This window comes from Ctenopharyngodon idella, chromosome 16, assembly GCF_019924925.1.
Source record: "Ctenopharyngodon idella isolate HZGC_01 chromosome 16, HZGC01, whole genome shotgun sequence".
NCBI lineage: Eukaryota > Metazoa > Chordata > Actinopteri > Cypriniformes > Xenocyprididae > Ctenopharyngodon > Ctenopharyngodon idella.
In genome coordinates, this window is record NC_067235.1 from 2,614,372 (window position 1) to 2,634,894 (window position 20,523).

Consider the following 20,523-nt stretch of genomic DNA (forward strand, 5'->3'; position numbering starts at 1 on the left):
TACATACACGAGTTTGTAGTTTTTTGTAGAGGACTATGCCTCTCCTGAAACACAACAAAAACTGCAAACGTTTAATTTTTGTTTTGTTTTCTAAAGAAACTGTGTGCAATAAGACTCGGAACGTGTATTAAGAAAGTAAATTTTGATTTCATGTTACATGTTTCAAAAGAGTCAGAACACAATCACTGAATTAGCCAACTAGTACAAATTGAACATGGTGATTTTCTGAAAGAAAGAAAAAACACAATAACTATTAAAACTGATGAAGTCCATTGTTTAAAATCCATTGTTCATTTTTAATGGCCGTATCTAGGCTCTGTACTGATGTTGGAGCAATTACAGGCTGTATAACTGTATGACAAAACAGAGCAATTGTTACACATATGTCATTATAATATAACTGTTACCAGAAATTATGTGAAAAGGTCTTTCTTGTGAGAAATATAGATATGACAGCATACAAACCATCCTATCACACTCCGTAACACGGGCGAATTCACACCCCAGAGGCTCAAAGTCAGTATTGCCAAGGTGACTCAACTGTTGAAACAAGTGGCCTAGTTTCCTCGCTGTCTGCTATTACATTCCCTCCCTCTCTATGAATGGCAAGAGCAGGGAGGCGTTCACTCGCTGATATCTGGCTGCATATTTAGAAGGTCACCATTTACATCGCCTTACCCTGCTTCCTTCTCTCCAGGGTTGGACAGGAGGTTAATGAAACCAGCTGCTTGGTGCACGCTTCGCTGCGTCCTTCCCCCTAACATGATGAAACTCGCAAAGGGGTTCAGACTCTGGTTTTACAAAATACTGCAATCCAACCACCATGAACTGAAGCATTTTCATCACAACATGATGTCCTTTCTTCCTTCTACCACAAGACCGCTGTTACACTTTCTAGGCTTTCTGTGACATTTCATTGCTGTGACCTGTCCTGGTGTTTGGACGGTGAATTGTATTGCCTTTCTTTGTGTTGTTCTGTCTTTCATGCAGCCTGTGCTTTGGTCTCTTTCTTTTGGACAGTGGTTATGAAAAGAGCCACAGTCCTGATTGACAGACCTGAGTGCCTAAAAATATAGTACTGCGTGTGGCTAACAAGGAGAAAAGAAGAAAACCAAGAGAAAAGGAAACCCCAGTGTGTCCGCAGGTAGGGTACCTGCAATCTTATTAAATATTTAGATTAACAACAAGATTTTCTTTTGTCTTCTTGCAGTGACCATTCAAGACACGGACTCTCCTGCAGGGCAAGGAAATTCCCGCTGAAAAAAACTAGCATGCTGGTCACCATGATGTGTTTTGGACAATGGTGCCTAAGCCTCCTTAACTATAGTTTAACCAGCAAAACGTTCTTGGTCACCAGCTTCTCCAGCTAATTTGGTGGTACAGCCTGACATATGAAATAATAGTCTGAAAATTCTAACCTTTAGACAAAATAAAACAAGAAATAAAAATGTTTACATATGTTTTTTTGTTTGTTTGTTTGTTTGTTTTTTTTAAACGTGTCATATTTGATACATCAGGCTTTTATGGCTCATAAAGTATGATATAGGAGAATATTGATCTTATACTCGAGGAGAGAAAAAAAATACCGCAATTTTATTTAGAGGCTTAAACTGAGCAAAAATATGCAATTTGGTGCACTTGCTGATATTCATATGGCTAAAAGGTAATATAAAAAATTTTGATAGTTTGTAATGTAGATTTTTATAACACCATAGCAGACTACTTGTATAAAATGCATATAAATAACAGTTCTGTCAGGACCACTATCGTCAAATATGATTGATAATGCATAGAGTTTGTATTGGCAGTATGGCTCTGTTCTGGGCAAGAACTCCCTGCGCATCCATGCAGTCTAGCATGGGTAAGAGCAGAGAGAGCAGCTATTAGGGTAACAGATGAGAACCAACATATGCAGATATCATTAATGTCAATAATTTAACATGTACACATATTTCAAGAGTTTTTCAGGAGAATCATAAGGCCAATCCTGACTGACGAGAGGAGGAGCTGGGGATGGAGGAGGGTAATTAGCTCCTGAGAAAAGTGATAGCTGCTGATAATACTGAGGAGCTTATATATGGAAGCTGTTATAGGCGTCGTATTCCTATAGGTAGACGTGAGTCACCTGGGAGTCAGCTGATGCAAGCTTGACTGACGTGACATGCCAGAACTGACACTACGCTTGATTTGTTACACCATTTTTCCCAAGAACGTGTCTTATTAAGATGATATTTAAATAGTTTAGTTTAAAGGATTAGTTCACTCCAGAATTCAAATTTCCTGATAATTTACTCACCCCCATGTCATTCAAGATGTTCATGTCTTTCTTTCTTCAGTCGAAAAGAAATTGTGGTTTTTGAGGAAAACATTCCAGGATTTTTCTCCATATAGTGGACTTCACTGGGGTTCAACGGGTTGAAGGTCCAAATGTCAGTTTCAGTGCAGCTTCAAAGAGCTCTACACGATCCCAGACGAGGAATAAGGGTCTTATCAAGCGAAATGATCGGCCATTTTCTAAAAAAAATAAAAATTATAAACTTTTTAACCACAAATGCTTGTCTTGCACTGCTCTGTGATGCGCCAAGCATTATGCTGGGCGAAAAACTCCATCTCATTTTCTCCTTCAACTTCAAAATTGTCTGACATCGTTGTTTTACCTTTTTTGTAAAGGCCGTTTGACTTAGTCTTTGCACATTCGCTTTGTAAACACCGCCTACGTCACACGTGACCTTTCCAACGTGATTACATAATGTGTGGCGCATCACAGAGCAGTGCAAGACGAGCATTTGTGGTTAAAAAGTATATAATTTTTATTTTTTGGACCGATTGAAAATGGCCGATGGTTTCTCTAGATAAGACTCTTATTCCTCGTCTGGGATCGTGTAGAGCTCTTTGAAGCTGCACTGAAACTGACATTTGGACCTTCAACCCGTTGAACCCCAGTGAAGTCCACTATATGGAGAAAAATCCTGGAATGTTTTCCTCAAAAACCTTCATTTCTTTTACACTGAAGAAAGAAAGACAAACATCTTGGATGACATGGGGGTGAGTAAATTATCAGGAAATTTGAATTCTGAAGTGAACTAATCCTTTAATGATCAAAGCTTTGTATTTTATGTTTACTTTATAAGAATCAGTACAGATTTCACAGCAAAAGACACGTGAACCACGAGCTGAAGGTGAATGTTTGTACAATTATACTAAAAGACCTTTTATTTGCTAAAAAAGTTCTAAACTATCAATCAGACAATGGAAGGCATAAAGTAGATTGTGTGAAAGAGATTAATCAGCAGTTTTAGCCTTGTTTGCCTCTAAATGATCAACATGATCAAAACTTTGCTAATTTGCAAATCAAATCAGATACAGTAGGCTTTATTGGGTTATTCATGCTGTCTTAGTGTAGATAAACTGCTTTTTAGGACAGCTAATATCATACAACATTGGTCTCCTTTAACAAGCAGGTTACCAAATTTTATAGCGGGACTACCGTTTTATAAAAACAAATAAATTTGCCTGAGCGAGAGGTAATTACACCGAAGCTACAGCCAGGTTTGAGACATCAGTTTGCGTTCATAACAATGGACAAGTCAATATCTTCTGTGATAATCCTTTAAGGACTTTGTCTTTGCTTGTCAGGTCGTAACGAGAATGATTTAGCTTGGCAAAGTGCTCAGGACTGTGAAATGTATTAAAAGGTCCTACATAGTCCAAGTCAAAGTTAGTACAGCGAGACAATGAGCCAGCGCTGGTACATAACCTTCCGGCTTATCCAGCGGAGCAAAGATTAATTACTATAACAGGAAGAAATGACGTGCTAAGGCAGCCATTAATACTGGCATGGCTGGATGATTAATGAGATCATCAATTATAACTAAATCAAGTATAATAAGCCTGTTGCATCATTTAGTGCCTTCCCCACCGTGACCTTTAGCTCTGGAGTGGGATTTGTGGCCACTTTTAGAAAAAAGGAGAAAAATAAACTGTGATGTCCTACTTGACACAGCAGTCCTTATGACTTTAATTAATATCCAGTTGAGCATTTAAGAAGCGCTCTCTTTCTCTAGCATTACAGCTATCGAAAGCTGCTCTCCACCATAAAATAAACACAACATGAAATATTTAAAGCTCTTGTCTTTATTTTGACATCATATATTCCAGGAGTCTTATATCTAACTCCCGTGAGTGATCCATAATCTCCCAGAAATCTGTCAATGTCACTGCAGCAGTCATAACACTTTTTCTATTTTTGTGTAACAAGACAACACAGAAAGGTGGAACAGAAACTATAAATTGTATATCTATTATTGATTACTGTTGATACATTCATTGCTGATTATTATATAGTGATGCAGATTTTTTTTTTTCCAATCAGTATAACATTTATGTCAATATCTTGTACAGTTTTGCTTCTTGGATTTTTTTTTTTTTTTAGGTTTAAGAATGTTTCAACACAATATGTGTGAAATGTGTGTACTGACATTTTCAAGAATAAATGATTTATCAGTAATTTTCATACTAAAATTTCTTTTAAAAGAAAAAGAAAAAGTAGGAACAACTGAAAACAACACATGCTCTAAAATCACATTCTCTGGGTGGCCTTGTAAACGTGTTGAGTACATTATAGAGAGTGTCAAATGTTTGCTGAGAGTAACAAAAGGCTGCAAAGGACATGTCCTTATATGGATATGGCTGGGCGTGTTTTATTTTACTAATCTAGTGAATACAGCCGCTCATTTAGAATATTCCAAATTTATTAACCTACTATGTCCTTTTCAAAGTCTTGATTTTGGTTTTGTGCTCTACTTGAACAGGTTTTCATGCTTGAATGTTAAAAAAAAAAAATTTCCATATTTGAAACTGTTGCAGCTCCACTCTGTCTGTCAGTAACGCTCTGGGGTGCGTTTCCCGTACAGTGATGTAACTCGTTGCTTATATACCATAGTACGATGTATCATTGAAGAAATCAACTAGCTAGTCACGACTGTGTCCTGAAACCATATTGTCACAAATTTGTTGTTCAACCACATTAGTTAATGATGTCACGCAGGTGGAGGAGTAATAACTTCTTTAAATGAATCCGTTTGAGATCGAATTTTTTGCTATAAATTACGGACATGGCATCTGAGGACTAATTTTGCTTTATTTTCAGATTCAATCATAAGCTAGTTCTTCTGCACTGTAAATAACGTCACTTTATACCACTCAGTAAGCAGTAAAACTAAACTCCTCGTTCAGAAAATGTAATTGTTTTAAGTTGCATCAATGATTTAGCAGACTTTAACTGCAGTGTACTCAATCTTTATGAGTTAGTAGTACTGTTCGGGTTTACAGTGTTTACTAGAGCATGAACGCACATGCACACTCTTCAAAAATGGTGCTTTAAATCTCTTGACAATCTAAAAGACGTAAATGACATTTGTGTATATATTTGAAATGAAAGCTATAGATTGTACTGAATGTCAGCTTGATTTATTAAGTCCACATGTCATACAAAGACTATGCTTCTAACCAAATGTCAAGAGATGTAGTTCCAACCACACAAGTCTGCGATGCTGTTTGTGAATGTTTGTTGGAACTGTGGTTTCGGGGAACACTAGGGTTGGGAACAGAGAACCGGATAGTGTTTTTTGAAAAGAACCGGAACCGTGCAAGATTTCTAAGTTTCGTTTCTAAACCAGTTCTGGTGTGGGGGGGCGAAGTGCGGGGAGCGTATCCTTTAATAGAGACATCTCACATCATGAATATTATAACAGTGAATGCACTGAAAAGCCCTTGTGCTACTCACATACGTCAGATTACAATGCAGAGAGAGAGAGAGGTGCACAAAGCTGCACGATTAATCTTTAAAAGATCGCGTTCTCGATTTCATCACCCACATGATCTAATTCTTAAATGACAATGATTCACCCGTGTATATTAAACCTTTGACAAAAATAAAATCGCGACATTCAAATCTGCGTTCGCGCTGCCGCTGATATAGAGCAGTTGTCATGTTTAGATATAAACAGCTTCATAAACAAGCTTTTCAAACACACTGTATCATTATTTCTGTGTTACAAACTTTGTGCTTTGGAACTTTAGAGAGCTTTTTTATGCTCAAACAGCAACATTACACACTGAAGAAAGATGAACATGGAAAAAAGCATCATTGGACCCCTTTAAGAACTAAGTCATGTGCTTATGCATGTGTATATGAATTTTTTTTGATGAGATGTTATCCTGTGCTCCAAATACTCCATGTAATTATTAGTGAATGTGACCCAATGATTATTGGCAGTGGGATGCCTCTCACTGACATTTTCCAAAGTCTGGATTTTGTTTTTATTTCTCCTGCGTTTCTGTTTATCCTTCATTTTATGGTGCTTGTTGACCTACAAAGACGAATGAAGACGTCTGACTTATTTTGATAAACCTACAAGAGCACCATGCCGTTAAATAGATGTACTAGGGCAAAGGCGTTTGGTAATTCAGTTATGAAACCATGATTTATGTGAACATGCAGGGTGACAGTTAAAATGTATCACCATATGATTTAATGGCACTTTATCAGCCGAAAACAACCCCGTACTAATCCGTTGTTGCTTGTTGTCTTCTTTAAATCTATGAGCCCTCGATGGATGACCCTACACGCACATGTCGCGGGCAGCAATAACACACACTCATCGTGTAAAGAACAATAGCGAAGTAATGAAAATTCTGTAAGAGCTAATAAAAATACTGATGAAAATAAATTGAGCTGATAAATAACTTTGACAAGAGCCATTAATAACAGCCTCTCAGTTCCTCGTGCACTCACAACAAGGGCTCTTGAGCAACCGACTTCTTGTCTATAACTGAACATAGTCCATGTTTCACGCAGCTTATTTTGACGTACGGATGGCGAGGCAATCAGAAAAGCCATTCTAAGTTCATGGAAATAACTTCGGAAATCTCATTCCATTAAAAAAATTTCCTTCTGCGCTCAAGTCTTAAATTGTTTTCATGAAAGGCTCAAGCTGCAACATTTGGTGAGAATCGGTTGAGAAATCACCGAGTCCATAAATCCTTCTTCAGAGATAAGGCTTTGAGTTTACTCACATGAAAACACTCTATCTAGCTCAGCCTCATGTGGCAGGCCGAGGTCAGGTCCCAGAGCTTGTTTCTTAGTTTGCTTTTCAGGTCTGCTGATTCCAGATCAGCTTATCTATATAGACAGCAGCAAGAAGGGCACTCAGCCGCAAAATGAGTGCTCCTAAAAATACACACCGCACCTTCGATACCGTGCAGGCCATCTGATAAGGCTCAAGTATACTACACACCCAAATCCGTCGCATTGAGCCCGAGGCTTAACACATTCGACGAGAAACTAAAACTGGTCGAATTCTTCAGAGGGATATTTAAAGAAAAGCTATCATTAAAAACACCATGAGATCATGCGCAGAGAGTTGGAGTTTGGTTGTGATAACTATTATAAGTGAGCTTGTTTATTATTTTTGACATGTTCATAAGCGGCCGCCAAGCCTATTTGTATTCACCTTTTTAGAGTATAACCTGCCATCAGTAAATGAAGATCTAGCAGCCCTGGTGCGAAAACTAATTCGGCGTGTCTGGTATTACCTCTGATTGTGGGATGAGATGGCAAACAGTTTACACCTGTATTTAGTGCTGTCTTCTTGTAACCAAATCAGCCCCAAAAGGTGCAAAATATAATAATTCTATTGTATTGTTTTCTCTCGTTTACACTCTAAAAAATGCTGGGTTAAAAACAACCCAAGTTGGGATGAAAATGGACAAACCCAGCGAATGGGTTGTTTTAACCCAGCAGTTGGGTTAAATGTTTGCCCAACATGCTGGTCAGTTTTATTTAACTCAACTATTGTTTAAAAATGACTATACGGCTGGCTTAAAATGAACCCAAAATTATATAAGATTAATAAATGCGGTAACACTTTGTAATAAGGTTCATTAGTCAACATTTGTTAACTACTTTAGTTAACATGAACTAATAATGAACTGCACTTCTACAGCATTTATTAATCTTAGTTCATGTTAATTTCATCGTTTACTAATAAATTATTAGGTAACACTTTAGAATAACTCACGCTATGAAGCATTAGTTAAGCATTAGTAAATAGTTAGTTCATCATTTATAAAGCATTAATAGAGATTAGTAAGCAGTTTATAAATACACCTATAAATGCTTTGTTCTTGATTTATAAGTATATCTATGATGTGTTTAATAAATGTATTTTCATACTTTATTAATGACCAATTTAACATTTCTAAATTAAGTATTACATTATTTACAAACCAGTTCTTTAGTTGTCGTCAGTGGTTCATAAGATCATTTATAAAGTGTAAGTAAATTATTAATAAACAATTTAAATGTACATTTATGCATCTTATTATTTAGACATATAGTAATATTTACTCTGTGTGTTAATAAATGCTTTATTAACACAAATTTCTACTGCAATTCATGATTAATTCTGGTAGTTATAAAACATTTAGTAGTTGTCAGTTAACTGTTTTTGTGAGCTCATCTAAAGTGAGGACTATTCATGGAGATTTAAAGGATACAGAACATAGAAATATTTATTTCAAGGAAAAAAAAAAAGAATCTTTACAATAGGTAACTTGATTAAAAATAAACCTCTGCAATTTCAAAGAAAATAAAAATCCCTGTACTCCTCCAGAAAATAACTCTGCAGTAAAATTAAACTAAGCCTTTGCAATCTGATATAAAATAAATTTCTGTAAAGTGTAAACATTGCTGAATAAAAATTTACCAGTGCCAACACTGGATTACAGGAGTGCCAAAATACAACAAATAATGTTTTTTTTTTTTATAAACAATAATAATATAATAAAATATTTCATAGTGTCAAAACTACCTCAGTACTAACTTTAAAACATTAGAGAACAGCAGTGCAGAAGATCACTGAGCCTTTAAATCTCCTTTATAAAAGCTTTACGAGGCATGAATAGTCCTCACTTTAGATGAGCTCACAACAATAGTTAACTGACAACTTCTAAATGTTTTATAACTATCTGAATTAATTATGAATTACAGTAGGAATATGTATTAATAAAGCATTTATTAACACACTGAGTAACTATTACTATGTCTAAATAATAAGATGTATAAATGTATGTTTAAATAGTTTATTAATCATTTACTTACACTTCCTAAATGATCTTATGAACCACTGACAACTCCTAAATAACTGGCTTGTAAATAATGTAATGCTTAATTTAGAAATGATAAATAGATCATTAATAAAGTATGAATTATTAAACACATTATAGATATGCTTATAAATCAAGAACAAAGCATTTATAGGTGTATTTATAAACTGCTTATTAATGTCTATTAATGCTTTATAAATGATGAATTGACTGTTTACTAATGCTTAACTAATTCTTCATAGTGTGCAGTTATTATGAAGTGTTACTGTTAACGCATTAACTAATGTTTAACTAATGAACCTTATTGTAAAGTGTTTTACAGTTTATTTTAAGGTGTCCGTGTTACAGTGTAACTATTACATTTAAGTACTGAGTAATAATAATTAACTACATGTACGTACTATAGGGTTAGGGTAAGGATGAGGGTTTGGTTTAGGGTTAAATGCATGTAATTATGCATAATTTACAGTTATTACTACAATAACTACATGTAACATGTAACAATGACACTGTAAAATAAAGTGTTACCCTAAAGTGTTACCATAAATGCCATAAAAGTATTTTTTTTTTTCATTTTTAGTTCATGTTATCTAATGTAGTTAACTAATGTTAACAAATAGAACATCACTCTAAAGTGTTTCTGATGCATTTACTATTAGTGTCCATTTAAAAAAAAAAACTATCAATACTGCTGTTCTTTGTTTCACTCAAGCTGCAAATCTAATAAACATCCTTGTAAAACAGTAGCTTGTGCTCCTGTAGAATGTAACACTACCATCACAATGTCATCACACCCAGTTATCACCACAGCACAGTTAACACTATGTCAGCACTAGTATGCAAAACTGTTCACACACTAGTCAGAACCTCACAATGTATAAAAATACAACAGACGGGTCCACTGGCTTCCAAAAAGGGCTCAAATTAGAGAAAAGGTACAAGAACATGGAAGCAAGGAGAATATTTATCTGTGATGAGACTTATGCTACTGTAGTTAACCATGTCCTTTCTAGGGCCCTATGATTTCTGTGACGCGGGAAGCGTGGACGGAATTGCAGAATCCATAGGGATGTAATGATACCCTCATGTCATGATTCGATACATATCACCATACTGAACTCATGATACGTTATTATTGCGATACATCAAGACATATGGTAAAAGGTTAACAAAAAATTAACTGCTGATTAAAAAGCTACATTTGGTATTACATTGGGAGTGGAAATGTAAGCTTGGACTTCGTGCAGGTATCCCAATGCACAGGACAATGTTGATACCAGAGTAAAAATATTCATGATTCTGTAAATACAGACAAATACAGACAGGTAACACAAGACATTTGACATTATCAGGACCCACAAATATCCCCCCCAGGATTTTTCTCAGTAATTTTCATTTTGGGTATACACAATACATATTGTCACTATCCACGATAGATATTGTTGCATTTTTGTATTGCGATATATTATGACACAATATATTGTTACACCTCTAGAATCCAGTCATAAAAATGGAATTTACAGTATAATGCGGAATGTCACGGAATTTGGAAATCCATGAAAATCCCCACAGATATTCTACTGACTATAAGTAACTTTGCAAGTACATAACTTATTCTACTAACTCTAACAGTCTACTAATACTGTTGACCATAATTATTACTTATAGTCAACAGAATGTCTAAAGGGGACCATCAAAATAAAGTGTTAACCATTTATTTATTTATTTATTTTTTGTAAAAGTTTGTGATTTGCACATCTGATTTGTTGATCTGTTTCAGTTTTAAGCCACATCTATCGCATAGTGTTTTAGTTTACCTGACTCTGCTGAACTCAGCTGCCCCAAATGTGAGGATTCACCGTTGCAACATGTTTTTTCTCAGTGTGTTTTTTTGATGTAAAGCACTGGATGTCCATATTGTCTCACTGCTCTGCTCCGCTCTACACTCATTAGGTTACTCTGTCGTGTCAGTGCGTCGGCAGCTCTCCTCTCAAATTATGCGGGGGAGAACAGACGTTATTGCTGCAAGGGAGTTAAGGGTTCGAGGCTACAGTCCTGAAAGCACAGGCCCGTCTACAACCCTGTTTGGACTGAATAATTGCCTCATGCATACGACATTGGCTCAATAAGATGTCCCAAGAATCCCTGCAGTGTGCTTTCATTTTGATACTTCAAAAAGTTTCACAGTAAGGTTAATAGACTAACTACAATTCAAACGTTTGTGCTCTATGGGATGCTTTAAATATCTTAAGTTCACCAAGGTTGCATTTATTTGATTAAAATACAGTAAATACAGTAATATTGAAATATTATGAAATATTTTTTTATGAAATATTATTACAATTTAACTGTTATGTGAATTTATTTTAAAATGCAATTTGTTCCTGTGATCAAAGCTGAATTTCCAGCATCATTACTCCAGTCTTCAGTGTCACATGATCCTTCAGAAATCATTATAATATGATGATTTGGTGTAATATTTGTTTCTTTCATGAACAGAAAGTTCAAAAGAACAGCATTTATTCAAAACAGATTTTTTTTGGTAACAATTTAAAATTTTTGATCAACTTAATGCATCCTGACTGAAAAAAAAAAAATATATATATATATTTTTTTTTTTCAAAAAGAAGAAGAAAAAAAAAAAAAAAAAAAGAAAAAACCAGTAGTGTATGTCATAAGTATATCCAAGGATTATATGATGAAAAACAGTATTTTCTCAGTCACTCTAATCGTGTAACATGGTGGGTAGATATGTTGCACTGACATTTGAAAACGTTATTAAAACATTTATGCATATAAGTCAAAACCTGCAACCCACTGACTTCCTTTGCAGTGGTTTAAGCCTGAATTAGCCACAACCCTTCATAATTTGCACCTTGCAGTGTCTCAAATTTCAAACAGTAATGATAGTTATTTATTGTGTTATCATATGAATGACATTTCATCAAATTTGATAAGACAGCAATGCACATCTTATACTCTTTCACCTCCGGTCATACACACACACACCCCATCTCCATTTTTGACTCTTCTAGCCATAATCCCGTTGTTCCCCTCAAGGTGACTGCAATCGGGCCGAATCTGGCCAAAGCACAAGGAAGATTAAGTGCCGCTGCAGTAAGTCACCTCTCCCAACCCTTCCAGCACCTCGCCATTGACTCCCACCATATGACTTCCTCCACTAAATGCCACTTAAGCTATTACAGCTCTCCAGCCCCGGGCTTCTGGTGACCTCAGAGGGTGAGGACAGCGAAAGGGCGATGGGATGAGAAGCCAGCACAGCAGCACCCGTTCCTGTGACAGGGCTTACACCCCCAGCCTGACAGCACTGAGGCTGGAGAGAATGGGCTCGGGCTACATCGAGGGGAATCAGCTTTCAGCATTGTGTACTTCTGCTGACTCGGTAGAGGCGTTTAAACATGTATTCGCTGTGGCAGCACTTGCCGCTGTCTTCGCGGTGTGTCAATGTGATCCAGGTGTGTTCTGTCACCTTTGCAGCACGCGTTTTGTGAGCGGAAGCAGTATTGGAGCGAGCAGCGTGTTTAGATAATTGCATTATTGTGTCATCTTGCGGTTTTTTTAGACATCAGAAAACATGTAGAAAAGCTTTATCAAAGTGAAAGGTATAATTAGTGATGCACGTACTGGTAAATCTGAATCAGCAGAAACAGCATTCGTTATTTAACCGCTATGATGCTGAATACTTACGTGTTCCATGAGTTCCTTTATCATCCCATTCCACTGGCCTTTATCATCTTGAAACCCATACTTTCCATCCTGCACAAGGTGGATCTCGTAGGAAAAACCCAGAATGCTGGCCAACTCCTTAAGCAGGTCAACACAGAAGCCCTCAAAGCGGTCATTGCCGACGAGTGCCTTATCAGACTTCTTAAGCATGACATATGGCTCCTCCTGTACAAACACAAAATATCAAATGAGAAGCAGCTTCAGATGAGTATAGATTCCTCATTCTGTTCACTACACACACATACACACGAGTACAAGACAGCTGACTCTGTGGGTAAAATGAAACTTTTTTTGACATTATTCATACCACAAAATGTAATGTTTCTACATTAAAACTGCAGTGAGAAATTTCTGTCACTAGTGGCATCAAATAAAACTGCAATTTGTTTGTCTGAATGGCCTGAGATAGCAACATTGACTCACCAAATGATGTGAATGTGGGGCTGGACTGCCTCAAACCAGTTTAAAAACAGTAATTATTTTTGCAAATCTATGTGGCACCCCAAGTGGCATAGAAATTACAGTGTAAAGTAGCTTTATGATCTTACACCCTCAGAAAAAGTACAAAAGCTGTCACTGGGGCGGCACCCTTTCAAAAGGTACTAACATGTACACTTTAGATACTAATATGCACCCTTTATGGGTAAATAAGGTACAACGATGTAGCTTTTGAGAGGGCCTTCACTCCTTCACTGTTTTATCTGACAGCGTATTAAATGTCATTATGTATTTCAAATAAGTTGCATTTTAAGTCATGATTTGTTGGGAAACATCAATGACAATACATTTTTCATGCATTCCCATGTTTCAACAATCCCTCCTTATTTTTCAAAAATCAAGACATTATTTTACTCCGATGGTCCCTGACAATATGTGTAGGTCATTATTCTGTCCTGCCTCCTGCATTCCCTTACAATGAAGAAAGCTGTGCTACACTTGAAAGACCCCAAGATGTTCTTGGGATTGGCTCATGCAGGAGAGCTGGCATAAGGTACTCGAATGTTGGATAGAGAGCGGGAGAGAGAGAAAGCACAGCCACAACCCTAGAGACATCGGTCCTGAGGGGCTCTCAAAACTGAAGCGCTGTCCTGTTCTGCTGAGCCACAGTGATAAGCCCATTTTACCCTGGGATGTTTACGAATAAAACATGTTGGCTGGAGATGTGATATACATAGAACACCTTCCATCACCCAGACTTTCCAAACATGTACATCCCAAGTCCAAAATATAAGGCTTGGTGGGAAGGCAGTTCCAGGAAGAGCGGTAACATTGGCCAAACCAGCTGCCATCACCTTACTACACACAACACTAGAACCATTCCCATCATCTCTATCCATAGACATCTTTGCTAAATCCTGGCTGTAATAATCCCAATTGCAAAAGGCTGCGGAAGTGGCTTGTCAATGCACAAACTGTACTAGATCTGGCTGTCTCCTTGCTGTTGGGCCTGGACCAGATTCTGCAACATCTGCAATGATGTTAAGTGCAATACCTCACTGCAGAGATCACTACCTAGTCCTCTTATATACACATGATTGAGATGCCCTTCAAGAGAATTGGAAAGGCATCTGATGGGGCTGCTGCCAAAACCGTCCAGAATATATCTTTTAAATTGCAAATTATACCACCTAATCTACGAATGCGTTCCTATTACAACACAGAAATACTGTTATTATGGTACCATGTAAGTATCCCAGCTTGTGCAGGTTGTTGTACTTCAGTTTCCCGTCCACAAACAGATGGTTTAGTGGTACAGTTTAATCAGACATAAAATCTAAGAGTTCCCTAAGCCGACAAAGGGCTTTATATCTACTGAATTACTCTTTGGACACCAGCATTGCAACTTTCTGTTCTTAGCGGTTGTTATTCCCCTATAACAACCGCTAAGAACAGATAACACAGGCTCATCCGGGTTACTGAAGTCAGCAGCGCTATACGCTTGTTTTGCGTTTGGTGAGCTAATAAAATATTAAAACTCAGTCAAATCAATATTTTGTGTACAGTTATTTAATTATGTCATCCAGTATCACGGACTCGCTCTCTCGTTTCATACAAGCGCAGCTGTTGCCATTTTGTGGCTATTGTTTTGTTCACTGTAATGGATTATAAGATAACAAATTTCATCTCAGATCAATATATCTTATCCCCATAATTATTTATGTGGCGAAATGCTGTATAATATGTAGTATGACTGTACCATATTTCTTAAATGTCCATCTATTTTAAACTTGACGCTTGCTAGCAACTGCTCTCTCCGTGGAAGCTTTGCATTTAAAGAGCTAATAAAATATTTGGTAACACTTCAGTATAGGGAACACATATTCACTATTAACTACAACTTTTGCCTCAATAAACTCCTGATTTACTGCTTATTAATAGTTAGTAAGGTAGTTGTTAAGTTTAGGTATTGGGTAGGATTAAGAATGTAGAATAAGGTCATACAGAATAAGGCATTAATGTGTGCTTTATAAGTACTAATAAACAGCCAATATTCTAGTAATATGCATGATAATAAACAACTAATTAAAAGACCCTAAAATAAAGTGTTACCAAATATTTCAACTCAGATCAATATTTCATGTCTAATTATGTACTAGACGCTTCGCATCGGGGTCCTGATCACCCTGTTGGGGTTTATTCTGTGATAACAACTGGCTGGATATACATTATCCCTTACTTAACATATGCTAAATATTGAGCGTGGCAAGCAGCTGTCATCATCAAACTGTTCATTTTTGGCTTCTTGGTATTGTTCATAGACATTTTCTGAAGATTGGGACCCATGACCCACTGGATCTACCAATCAGGCTGGGACTCAAAGTGGAACAAGAGGAACCAGTAACGTTCTGAGATGACATTCATTTGGACACACAACTTTGTGTTTTAGTACATAACATCTGTGAGGTCTTCAAACTCAAGTGACACATCACGCATTTCACTCTGTATTGAGAATGGCTTCTGATTACTGTTGATGGGTTACTGAGAGGAGGGAATTCAATGGATTAGTCCTTGAAGAATCAGATACCTTGACCTGTGATGTTTTCCGTAATGGATACAGATAAAGATGTTTTAATGAAGCATTATGTCAGCATCAGTAGTTATACAGTTATTTCAGGATTGCTCTATTTATTGCTTGCAGTGCTTCTGATCAAACTCACTCAAGGTGACCTTCACTATCTGTGTCTCATCAAACATACTGTGACACCTTTCTAGCCCTGACATCATTTTCCATTTTAGCCAGAAAAGACAAAATGACAGACTGGATAGAAAACACAAAGTATTCAGCTGGCAGCAGAAAAGAGGACTAAAACTCCTGCATGTTCATCCTTGGATTGAATTCGAGAATCGAAATTCATTGCAATTCTCTGCCCTGTCCAGACTCCTTAAAAATAAAAGATGCTTTACAGTGCTATGACCAGTCTTTCAAGTGAGATCTGTCAAGACCTGGGATCTGTGCATTTTGAAAAGACATGGGCTTTCCACAATTGCAAAATATACAATATATTTGGGACCAGAGCTAGTTGTCACACAGGAAAGTTTTCCCAAGTAATTTTTGCAGCACTCTCAGAAACCAAGCAGGAACATTTTAAGTCGGTTACATAAATAGTCTAATTACACAAATTTGTGCAATAGTTTTGTATATTGGTTTCCAACACCTTCAAACTTGTCATAAATTTGGAATAAAAATTCCATATATATATATATATATATATATATATATATACATAAGGGGTGTAATGGTACACAAAAGTCACGGTTTTGTGTACAATAGGAAAAATGGGGTAACACTTTATTTTAGTGTCTTTTAACTAGTTGCTTATTAGCATGCATATTACTAGAATATTGGCTGTTTATTAGTACTTATAACGCAGATATTAATGCCTTATTCTGCATGACCTTATTCTACATTATTAATCCTACCCAATACCTAAACTTAACAACTATCATACTAACTATTAATAAGCAGTAAATTAGGAGTTTATTGAGGGAAAAGTTGTAGTTAATAGTTTATGTGTTCCCTATACTAAAGTGTTACCAAAAATGGTCATACTAGTTTAGGGTCCAGTTCTCACTATTAACTATGACTTTTGCCTCAATAAACCCCTAATTACTGCTTATTAATAGTTAGTGAGGTAGTTGTTAAGTTTAGGTATATATATATATATATATATGAAAGTGAACACTGAACACACTAAAACTACAGATGAAGATACAATATGAACAAACTGAACTTTGTTCTCGGGACAATAATATTCAGACAAAACATCAGGTTGTCACACATGACATATAATGGAAGTTAATATGAAACATTATATGACATTTTATGATTGAAATGAAGGTCTTTTTAGGTGTCAGCGTGCTTTAAATGAACCTGTCCAATTATCTTGATCAAAAAGTTTTTGGCCAAATAAATAAATAAATAAATCATCTATAACAGTTGTTACCATCTGTTCTAAGATCCACATTCTGTAAAATTCCCTAAGGTTCAGTAGCAAATCCAAGTTTTCAGATACCTTCTCCCTCTTTTTTCAGCAGTAACAGAAAGGAATCATTTACATAGCGTTAGTATTAAACTGAAGAAGTTTAATAAAAGCAGGGAAGTGTTAAATGATGCCTTCATCATTTGAGCAATGACATCAGACAACAGCCTAAAAGTTTCTGGATTTGTATTTGTCAGCTGACATAATAATATGATCATATTATATTTTTACCAGGTCCACAAAATTAGATTAAGGTGAAGGGCAAATCTCAGCACCTGTTTGTGGTATTTCTGAAAGAAGTTTTGGGATGCTGGAACACTATAATTTCTATCTGTCATAATTGGTACGTATGCTAGGTTATTATTCATTCGTAATTTTTCCCCCCACTTTTTACTGACCCTTATTAAATTTCCCTGTTTAATGCTTAAAAAAAAGAAGAATCTTAAGATAACAAAACCCATCGCTACTAGAAAATCACTGATTATATCCTATCAAGACCTTAACTCATAATTATAGCCTTGCAGCTCAATCCACATTTAATAACAGTGTTTATCCCTGTTGATAACTCATAAGCTTGTCCAAAATAAGTCCACAGAGGCTGTTGTCAGTAGCACAGAATCCCCAAACTATCCTGCGACACACATAAATGCAGCCCTCAGGGCATCTGTGAGAATGCAGTGTTGAATGGAACACACATTTATTTTAAGACATGTCATTTGTGCTATTATCTGGCAAATGACATTGGGTAAAGCAGAATTTCACCCAGCATGCATCTGCCTGTAACGGAAATAAGTTAAGGCTACACGTCTATAATAAATCTCTGAAAATATCGTATGGAGGGAAACCAAATTAGAATGGGTCAGTGGCATTATCTAATAACTGAGCTGATGGAATTACTTAAGCTACCTGTACAAGGGTTAGCCGTACAAGCTTATTACTTCTTTTTAGGGCTGTCAATAATTTTTTTTTTTTTTTAATCGAGTTAATCGCATCATTGGCATATTAAATAATCAGCTTAATTGCAGTTAACAGCATCTAATCAATATTTGCTGAGAAAAACTGAACTGTGTTAAACTAAAACAATTCAAAGACATTACACTGTTAGTTGTAGACAAAAGAAATCTTTGATCATTAACAGACATTACAAAAAGTGGCATTAGAAGTTTGTTTGTTTGTTTGTTTTTTTGAATATAAGCCTAGTCATTGTCTATCACATTCCACAGCAATCATGTATTGTAGTATGCATTATTTTTTGTCTTTTTTCAACGCCTTGCTGGCAGAAGCTATTTACGCTAACTCTGCCAACCATTGTCTTTTTAAGCCAGACAAAATTACAAATGAAATCCTGAAGTAGGGCTGTCACGATTCCACGATTAAATTCGAGTACAAGATTTTTACAAATCCTCGAGTACAATTCGCCTGTGTTGAGTAACCGGCAAAATACCGGAAGTGGTGCATTCCACGAACGAAAATCCCCGAACCACATTATTAGACTGTTTTCTAAGGATGTGCAATGTATTAAAACCATTTAAAATGATCATATAGCATAGTGCTATTGTGAAATCACAAAGGCTGCGATTCTATTAAATAAATATAAGCGCTGAGGGTGAAGCGCGACGCTTTAATTATTTACATGCGTATAGGTTACAAGTTTCTTCCCTCTCAGAGTGGCTTCATTGATGTCCACATGTTCTTGTTCAAGAAACTGGCTGCAGCATTTACATTATAAGGAAGTGGCCAAATATTAAAGAGTAAGTAAACATTTGGCCAATGTTAAGGATTAGATAGATTCATTTCATAGATTCATTCTTCTCCCTTTCCCCATTGCATATTAGCTCGGAGAGGCACTTACTAAAAAAAAAATAAAAAAAGAAAGAAAGAAAATATTCGAAAAGTGGAAATAAAGCGGCTAACGGGTATTTAATAGTGTGAATAAAGTGCTTATCTGGTAGAGTTAGGAGTATATGTATTGGAGGGACAAGTATGTCCCACTAAGATGGCATCTATTTATGATTTTTAAAAATTACATACAGCACCTTTAACACAATTTGCACTTAGTGCAAATAGCCTCTGCCATTATTTTAATGGATGGTCTACGCACACGTGTCAGATACAAATCTTTGCTATTTTTTTCTTGCACCATAAGACATTGTGTGAAGTTAAATGCAGCTCAACTCTGAAAAACATGTCTCGAGACCCCTGCCATTCTGCTGCTTTTAAAAGCATGAAGTATCTAGTGTAAACGGCTCTTTACTCAATCTGTGTGGCCTGCTTTTTTAAGTGTGGTTTTCAGACAAAAATAAATAAATATATGTATATATACACACACATATATATTAGGGATGCAATGATTTTTGCTCAATTTACAACCATCGGCATATTGGCTTTAGCAGGAAAAAGGCCGATATAACAAACTGATGGTTTATTCATTAACAGCATGAAAGCACTGAGCTGTACAATGACTGTTGTGTAATCCTAGCGCTGCTGTCTGCGCTTTAATGTTAATCAAATAACAAAAGACAAAAAAAAATAGCACACTATTCTTGACTAAGCAACTTTTGTAACTTTCATAAGTGTAGCGGACCCCATCCGAATGATCACCAAAACTTTACTGAAGTTTATTGCGTCCATTTTTCACTCCAAAAAAAAAAAAACACCATAAGAGCTAAACAAGAAGTGCACATTAAAATCTCTCTCGCCGTTGCATTATCATCAACATACAGCGAATTAAAACACTTATTACAACTAACAGTAAACAAATACATACATATCTCATGCCTTTTCGGGGGTTCTTAATAAACTGGCAAACTTTAAAGTCCCTGTAAAGCCATGTTAAAGTATGTGTTCTGAGTTTGTTCTGAGTCAGCCAAATTTGAATGATTAAAAAAAAAAATTGCCAAGTAAATGAAATAAGTTATCAAAATCGTGGAAAAAATAAGCAGTATTCTCTGCTCTCAAACGCTGGAGGCGTGTCCGCTGTCGGCGCTGAAACCACACCCACTCACGAGAGCTGCCGTCTCAACTTACTTGTCTAATGAAACATACTGATGCATATAAACAGAAGAATCACGTTAGAGGGTTGCAAAATTTAGTAGAGTTACTGTGGACTACCTACTAATTATAACAA

The 20,523-nt window shown here is 36.2% G+C and overlaps 1 protein-coding gene across 1 annotated transcript in view; it reads right to left on the bottom strand.

Annotated features, from left to right (window-relative positions):
* Positions 1 to 20,523, bottom strand: part of grik3 (glutamate ionotropic receptor kainate type subunit 3) — a 168,597-nt gene that overhangs the window by 36,475 nt on the left and 111,599 nt on the right. Inside the window, exon 10 of the mRNA XM_051866063.1 lies at positions 12,877 to 13,080. Coding sequence (XP_051722023.1) covers positions 12,877 to 13,080 — 204 coding nt within the window. The remainder of the gene's footprint in view (positions 1 to 12,876; positions 13,081 to 20,523) is intronic.